This window comes from Hetaerina americana, unplaced genomic scaffold (genome assembly GCF_022747635.1).
Source record: "Hetaerina americana unplaced genomic scaffold, ioHetAmer1.1.p SCAF_8, whole genome shotgun sequence".
Taxonomy (NCBI): Eukaryota; Metazoa; Arthropoda; class Insecta; order Odonata; family Calopterygidae; genus Hetaerina; species Hetaerina americana.
In genome coordinates this window covers 68,199,486-68,207,097 of record NW_027287427.1, presented here as the reverse complement: position 1 = coordinate 68,207,097, position 7,612 = coordinate 68,199,486, and the positions used below count along the sequence as shown (strand labels likewise).

The window sequence follows — 7,612 nt, the reverse complement described above, 5'->3', positions numbered from 1 at the left end:
TGATACGCCCAATATTTTCATTAAATTTGGATTTTTAATGCATTTATCGATTAATTAAATCTATTTTTCAGGGAAAAATTCCGTTTAGAAATTTTTTCTCATACAATTCATAAAAGTCTCGAAGCACCAAATCCCATATTGCCCTGAGATACTTCCGTTTCCGTCTTCTTCAGTTGAACGTCATCATGGCTACTACGGTGTCTAAGAAAAGGAAAGTAAGTAATGTATTTTAGAATATAGTCAAATATTATTAATTTTTATGACTTCGGCTCTTTTTGTCCTAGGCTTATCTGTATATCTTCATTTTTTCTAATGTTATATGTGTAAATGGATAATAGGATGCGTTGGATTTTTCTACGCTATCAACGTGTTCCCTCTAACCTGGCTGTTGACAAGACATGTTTATTGCATATAAAAATTTAAAGTTATTTATTGTCTCTCAAATTTTTTTGCTTTTATAGAATACTTAAATCTTCAGCTATGGCAAATTTATGGTTTCGTGAGTTAACTGTATTGTTATGTTTTAGTTTGTAGGAGACGGCGTATTCAAGGCTGAGCTAAATGAATTTCTTACGCGAGAGCTGGCGGAGGATGGATATTCAGGAGTAGAAGTTAGGGTTACACCGTCCAGGACGGAAATTATAATTATGGCAACGCGAACCCAAAATGTGCTCGGCGAAAAAGGCCGGCGCATCAGAGAATTGACTTCTGTGGTCAGGAAAAGGTTCAACTTCCCAGAGGACTCTTTGGAACTATATGCCGAAAAGGTGGCCACCCGCGGTCTTTGTGCAATCGCACAGGCCGAGTCTCTTCGGTACAAACTCATCGGAGGATTAGCTGTGAGAAGGTAAATGCGAGGACGACTGAATTCTCTCCACTTTTTGTAAGGTTTTTATTATGTAGCCTTCTTCCATCTGGCCATATACTGGTATAACCTCTGAATTAACTCAAACTTACATAGTATTTATTTTGTTTCAGAGCATGCTATGGTGTACTTAGGTATATCATGGAAAGTGGTGCCAAGGGTTGTGAGGTGGTAGTGTCCGGCAAACTTCGAGGTCAGCGAGCCAAATCTATGAAGTTCGTTGATGGGTTGATGATCCACAGTGGCGAACCTACAAATGAATATGTAGATACAGCAACGAGACACGTTCTTCTCAGACAAGGTAATTGTGTTGATTGTTTTGTGTTCAATTAAGTGTACTTTTTAAATATGGAGTTATTCGGAAGTTAATTTGCTCTAAGGGTAGCTAATGGATAAAACAGCAAACTTTCGGAAGCCCTACCACAAGTATCACTGTGCCCTTCCTAGGCTACTATTAATATTCTTTAGCAGAATAAGCAGTTGCCCATAATCCCTACCCTTTATGTGTGCATTTGACGTAGAATTTACCCCGATGCCTGTTCGTAGTTATTGTGCGTGCCTTCGAGGTTAATTACTGCGTGGCCACCAGAAATTAGTATAATGTGGGGAAATACAAGGTATCACAACTTCCATTGAGTTACTGTGACTTGGATGATGTTTAGTAGCAGTTAAACCCACTAATTAGTAACGCTCCTCTTGGTTCATTAATTGTTGCCAAAATCATGAGTGCTTGTGTTTGCCGGTTTATCTCCTGAAAATACTTGCTCCTTTCTTTTGGAATTATCTCTTTTATGTTGTGGCAGTCCATTTGGTATTCCATTTTACCCATTGCGTGTGTTATGCTTATTTAGAAGGGATTGAGAAGTATTTTCCTCATTTTTAATAAATGAAATTTTAATTCCTTGCGCGAAGGTGATACAAAAGCCCTGGATTAACCCTACCTTCATAAGTCTCTCGTATTGTCATTGTTGATGGGTTATTCTCTAAAACTATTTTTGTATTAAGGCGATTAACCAGTATAAACTCCCATGTGTTATTCATTTCTATGTTTTGCAATTAGGATTTACTGATGGGTCTTAGAAGCTAATTTGGCAGTTTTTATGCCATGTTTAATTCAGCCATTCTTACCGGATATTTCTTACCTTATGGATAATGTTGGCATTGTGCTTTGTTCAGTTCCAATGCTTCCTTTGTGGCCCTTAAGTTTCTCTTGGAGTTGTATGGGGGTTTCCAGTTTTCTAAATGGCAACTCTTAGATTTGAGTGATCAATATTCATTAGTTGCTTCTTAATTTGTAAGCTCCTAAGGTGTTTCTTAGTTCTCAAGTTAGGCTAAAAATATTAGATTCCAATAATTGCTTCCCAAGAGCCTTAAAAGGATTCACTTGTTAACCCTGAGTTGTAAATCAATGTCCATTTCATTTAGCATGAAACAAATATAGCAAGGAATAATTGTTTGGAACTTTTCCCAACCAGTGCAGATGGCACTACTGCAAAAAATGATTCAAGAGTGGGAGATCTTTACTCATAAATTACACCAGATACAAGTTCCCTTAAAGCCCTTTTATTTTTGCCCATTCCAACATGAAAGAATTGTGGGACTTGAACCACTGTATGGATGGGGAATTCGGCCCTATTTTCCATTTATCGAATTTCACATAATAACTTGATTAAATATTTATTTGGATTTTTTGGCTCAAGTTGTAAGAGGCACCGGAAGTATTGTATGATATTGACTTTATATTTTGTGTAGGGAGGCAACATAATGAATGATCTTCATTCTTTGCAAGTTATTTAAAAATACAAGTAAAAACAAAGGCATCTTTGCAGAAAATTTTGTTGAGGCATTACCTAATTAATTGGTCGTAATCCTTTAGCAGGTGGAATGTGTGACATGATCAATTAAACCCCTTTCCAACATGAGATTGACATAGCATTAAATGGATCCTGTGCGCAAATACCAAATGTGATATATTTCAACTTAACATGATTGCTTCATAAACATTCACTTGTTGGCACCATTTATCTAGTTGGTTGAACTGAAGCAATTTTGTGCAAATTATAAATGAATGAAGGTGGCTGAAATGATTTCAAAGTTTATTTAGTGAATATATTAAAGTTTGTGATATGATTATTATGCCTATGTAATTACATTCATTGCTCTTCCTCAAATAGGAGTCCTTGGAATTAAGGTCAAGATTATGTTACCCTGGGATCCAAATGGAAAGATTGGACCAAAGAAGCCCCTCCCTGATCATGTGTCAGTTGTAGAACCAAAAGAGGATGAACCTCCTGTGGCACCCTCCAGCGAGCCTAAGGCTGCCAAACTTGAAGCATTTACACCTGCTCCTGTACCATGATTTTCTACAAATAATAAGGCTGTTCACAGGATACCTCTGTTAAGAATCTTAATATTCTGAAATAAACTGTGAATATGCTTTCATGTCTTAATTTTACTTATCATTACTTGGTTTCAGTGTCTACCTCACAGGCACATGGTCATGATAGCTAAAACTTACTTTTAATGGTTGTGGATGCAAATTATGTGATACATTTTTAGTTTACTACATCCTAGCAGAAGTTCGTTCATTGATTTTTTTCATCCTATGACGACATATTGTCTCATTAACTGAAAGTGAACCATATTCAAGAAATGTGAGTTTTATAAGTTTAAGATTAGTTGACTTATACGTAAATGCATTAGAATGCCAGCTTTCCCAACTCATCTAAACTCTGGGGACTGATGGAGGTTCATGGTCCAAATTCAATTTGCAATCAATAATGGTACTTCACCCTTTGAATGCCAATCATAACAGCTTAATTTTGTGTGAAAATTACCTGGTTACTTAAAGGAGAAATGCTGAATTAGGAGATGTTTTTGTTAAAACCTTTTAATTTTCGGTTTGGTAAACAACATACAAAAAAGAAAAGCATACAAATAAGAATTATTCAATTGTTATTTACCTTTTAGCCATTGAGAATAGTTACTTGGAGTGATGCTGGCATTCTTGAGAAAATATTTCATTCTCCCATATTTACTATGGCACTTAAAGGGTTAAGTGGTGATTGATGATCATAGTTACTTTTCTACTGTTCAAGTTGGGTTTTCGATGAAGTTGGCTGGACATCAGCGCATTTCACAAGTATCAGGAACCTGCCTGGCTCTCCTAACTACATTTACTCTTCTTCAATTCTGCGTACTTTTTGTCTCCCTTTGTAATGCTTTTGCTCTCATCTCACCTGCCTAACAATCTCTCCTAAAGTCTTCATTATTCCATTCCCGAAGGAAGTATCTGCATCAACATTTCCTGCCTTCATTGTATTTCTCCCAACAATCCCTCACTATGCCCTAGTGCATTTTGGTTTACCTTTTTCATCCTCCTAGACTACCAACTCCCTTTAAGTTCTACCCAAGTTACTCTAAACACCTTGAAATCTCCATACTAATACATGTTGGTGTTACTCTTTGTGCCTTCGTTCTAGTGATCTCATGACTGCTATGCCATCACAGTACCTTTCCCATTCATTAGCCCTAAGTAATCATTTGTCCTCTCTATCATCATAGCTGCAAGTAAAATCAAACTTGTGGTTCTGTAGTTGACACAAGATGTCAATCCCTTTTTAGGGATGTTAACTAACATAGCTTAAAAGAAATTTTCTGGCCAAATTCTTCCCTTACATATGCTATGAATTACTGTATTTCTCATCGATTATGCACGCGTAATCTATACAAAAATGTTCAGATGATTGGAAAAAATGATGTGTTATGTAATGAAAATTGAAAAAATTCAAACATTTACATACCTATTTACACAATAATTTAAAGAAGTCTCGTAAGAATAAATTAAGTCGGGAAACATGCCTTTCTAATTGTTTTCCATTTTATACATCTGCTACTGTCACATTTATTTCATCTCATAAATCCACGTGAAAAAGAAGAAACATATAATTTCTACACTTTGTTTATTCTAATATGTAGTACTTCTTTATTGTAATACATGGTACTTCAGGTATACGTTGTATTATATACATGTATGTATAAATATAGGATAGGTAGATCAGTAGTATCCAAGACATCACCTGAATCACAAGTAAATGAATTAGTGCATTTATTATCTCTTCAGGCCCATCACAGAAGTTAACTCTTCCTCATCTTCTAGCACTGGTATTGAAATATTGCCTAAAACTTTTTCAAATCCATTTTTTACGCAAGTCACTCTGATACCCTGCCAACTTTCCTGGATCCACTGGCTTATTTCTTCATAAGACTTAAAATCCTTCCTGATTCTGTGTAGTCTTTTATAGCAGATGGCATCCACTTTCCCAACTAGAGCGTAACTTTAATTTAATTAATATATTAATCCTGGCAGCCTCATCATTTCCTTTATCTTTCGCAAAACTGATGACGTCTACCTTAAACGTCGCTGTACACAATTTCATTCTCCAGCGACAATTTTTTTGAGAAAATTCTAAATTTTAAAAGCTTACTTCAGGTTTGAAACAATCCCCATGTAGGCACTTACTTAGAACTTGAAGGGTGTCTAGAACAGGTGAGCGCCAGCACAAACAAAACAAGAAAATACTATTTCATTCATTCTCTTATTTTTTAGGTTTGTTTTGATCGGGTTACTTTATATAGCAAATAAAAGGGCTCAAAAACCTATGTCGTTTTGACTTTTGAATCAACCAAAAAGCGATAAGGCGGAATATTGTGTTGGCTTGTAAATATTGTTTACTTTTTTATCCTTCGGTTGTTTGGAATTGATTTCGATCACCTGGCTCTAATCTTCTGTATACTTAATGTAGATATAGCCACAGGAAATTATGATTTCATTTATTCATTGGTTGTTACCATCTATTAGTGTATGGATATAGACTTATTTTTACATGCAATATATATAAAATGTACGCGTATATATAATATTTACGGGCATATATATGTATATTCAGCTATACACGTTCAAGATAACTATGAATCTCTGGGTGTGGGGTATCAATACAAATTCATGATAGTGACTAAGTTCTGGGTGCGCATTACACATAAGGTGTGCGTTATCGATGGGAGAAAATGGTACTCAATATAAACACTCATTTTTTCGTACCCAAAATAAGTAGTCTTGGGAGAATGTTGGAACTGTAGACCTTGATTTTGATTCTCTTTCTGTATTGCAATCAATTATTTCCTTTAACTGATTTTACTATATTTTCTCAATAGCTTCCCTAAGAGCACTGTTTAGCCTGTAGAACTGAATAATGCCCTAGTTTTTTGGTTCTGCTTTTACCTCTGCTAATAATATTCTATCGATCGCCTGCTCTTATGTAAACTGCTTTTTTCTTCAAAACTGCTGCCACCCTTTTCGTGTATGTTACTGCATATATAATCGTTGCTTCAGAAATTCCCGCTATCTTTCCATCGCCTGCTTAATATTTTCTAATTTCCCTGTCCTCATCATCATCCCAACATTCCAAGTCCGTACTATAACTGGCTTGCTCTTTGCTGCCACTGTCAACTCGTTTCACAGGGTTTCATGATGTGATGAGCAAGCCTTCCATCTCCTGCTGCAATTCATGACCTAGTGAGTCAAGTCTGGTGGTTGTGGGCACATTTCTTTACTTGTGTCCATCATAAATCCTGGGAAAAATGATTGAGCGGTTTCCAATTGCTTCCTGAATGTTTCCATTAGGACGCCATCATTGAAATGGCTGTCCCACAGAATTCAAAGATCTTTGCAGCCATTTTTACTCGGGAACAGCATTCAACCTATCTGATATACATGACCCTACTATGAGCAATTATTATTTCTCCCACTAGAAATGCTCTAGGGGTCATCAGGATGCACAATATCTTTGACTATGTTAAGGTTGTGATCCATGGGGAGGGTACAAGAACATACACTTTGGTATCACAACTGGCAAGAATTGTCCCACCAGCTATGTAGAGTAAGCCGAACTTAATTTATCATTCCAGGCATAACTTTGCGGAATTGTTCCATGATGAATAATGTCAACATAAAACTAATTCCACATATATAATAAACGACCTGATGATGCTCTACTACAGTTAATCCTAGGTTGCATTGAAGTTTATTTTCTATTTGGAATTACAGTTTTTTTGAGTTCATTTGCCAAAATTAAGTTATCATGGCATCTCAAGATGTACAAAACCTTCAGGTTGATTGCTGCTGTGTTCTTGTATCCCAAGAGCCCTTGCCACAAAAGTTGGTGACGAATAATTGGGTAACGGAAAATCAATATAAAATTATTTATTCTTCACAGGATCTAGGCTACTAGAATAGGATATCCAATTTCCCAACTTTCATAATAATTTACTCAACCAGTCATTTCAATAGTCGCTATATTCATCAAAATAACTCCTTAATCCCACCCAAGTGCAATTCTACAATAATACAGTGGAACCTTGCTTAACAAGCATCATTTATTCCAGAATCTTACTCATGATGTGAAGAAATTTTTCCTATATCAATTACAGTAATGTATGATGTTTTCCAAACAATACAGTATAAAAATAACCATTTTTCTAGACCCATGACACTTTTTTTGCTCCAAAATGTGCCTATAAGTCAGCCTTCATTATATGGGTTGGGGGCAACATGAGTATAACTTTGACCTATTAGCACAAGCCAATTCGCTAGAAGAATACTGTTGTTACGCATATTTTTTACTGCATCAGACTTAAAAAATGGTTGCGTTTATTACAAATGTTGATAATATCACTGTTTTTAGTCAG

The 7,612-nt window shown here is 35.8% G+C and overlaps 1 protein-coding gene across 1 annotated transcript; it reads left to right on the top strand.

Annotated features, from left to right (window-relative positions):
- Positions 1 to 91: 91 nt before the first annotated feature.
- Positions 92 to 3,307, top strand: RpS3 (ribosomal protein S3). The gene is made up of 4 exons (XM_071596757.1): positions 92 to 215; positions 528 to 847; positions 979 to 1,166; positions 3,040 to 3,307. Exons 1-4 carry the CDS (start codon positions 186 to 188, stop codon positions 3,222 to 3,224), a joined length of 723 nt encoding a protein of 240 aa, XP_071452858.1. The 5' UTR covers positions 92 to 185; the 3' UTR covers positions 3,225 to 3,307.
- The last annotated feature ends 4,305 nt before the right edge of the window (positions 3,308 to 7,612 follow it).

What these genes read in the sequence shown, in the direction of transcription:
- RpS3 (XM_071596757.1), top strand. Translation starts at nt 186, where the DNA reads ATGGCTACTACGGTGTCTAAGAAAAGGAAA. An exon ending in CGGTGTCTAAGAAAAGGAAA is followed by an intron (nt 216 to 527) that starts GTAAGTAATGTA and finishes GTTATGTTTTAG; the next exon opens with TTTGTAGGAGACGGCGTATT. An exon ending in ACACGTTCTTCTCAGACAAG is followed by an intron (nt 1,167 to 3,039) that starts GTAATTGTGTTG and finishes TTCCTCAAATAG; the next exon opens with GAGTCCTTGGAATTAAGGTC.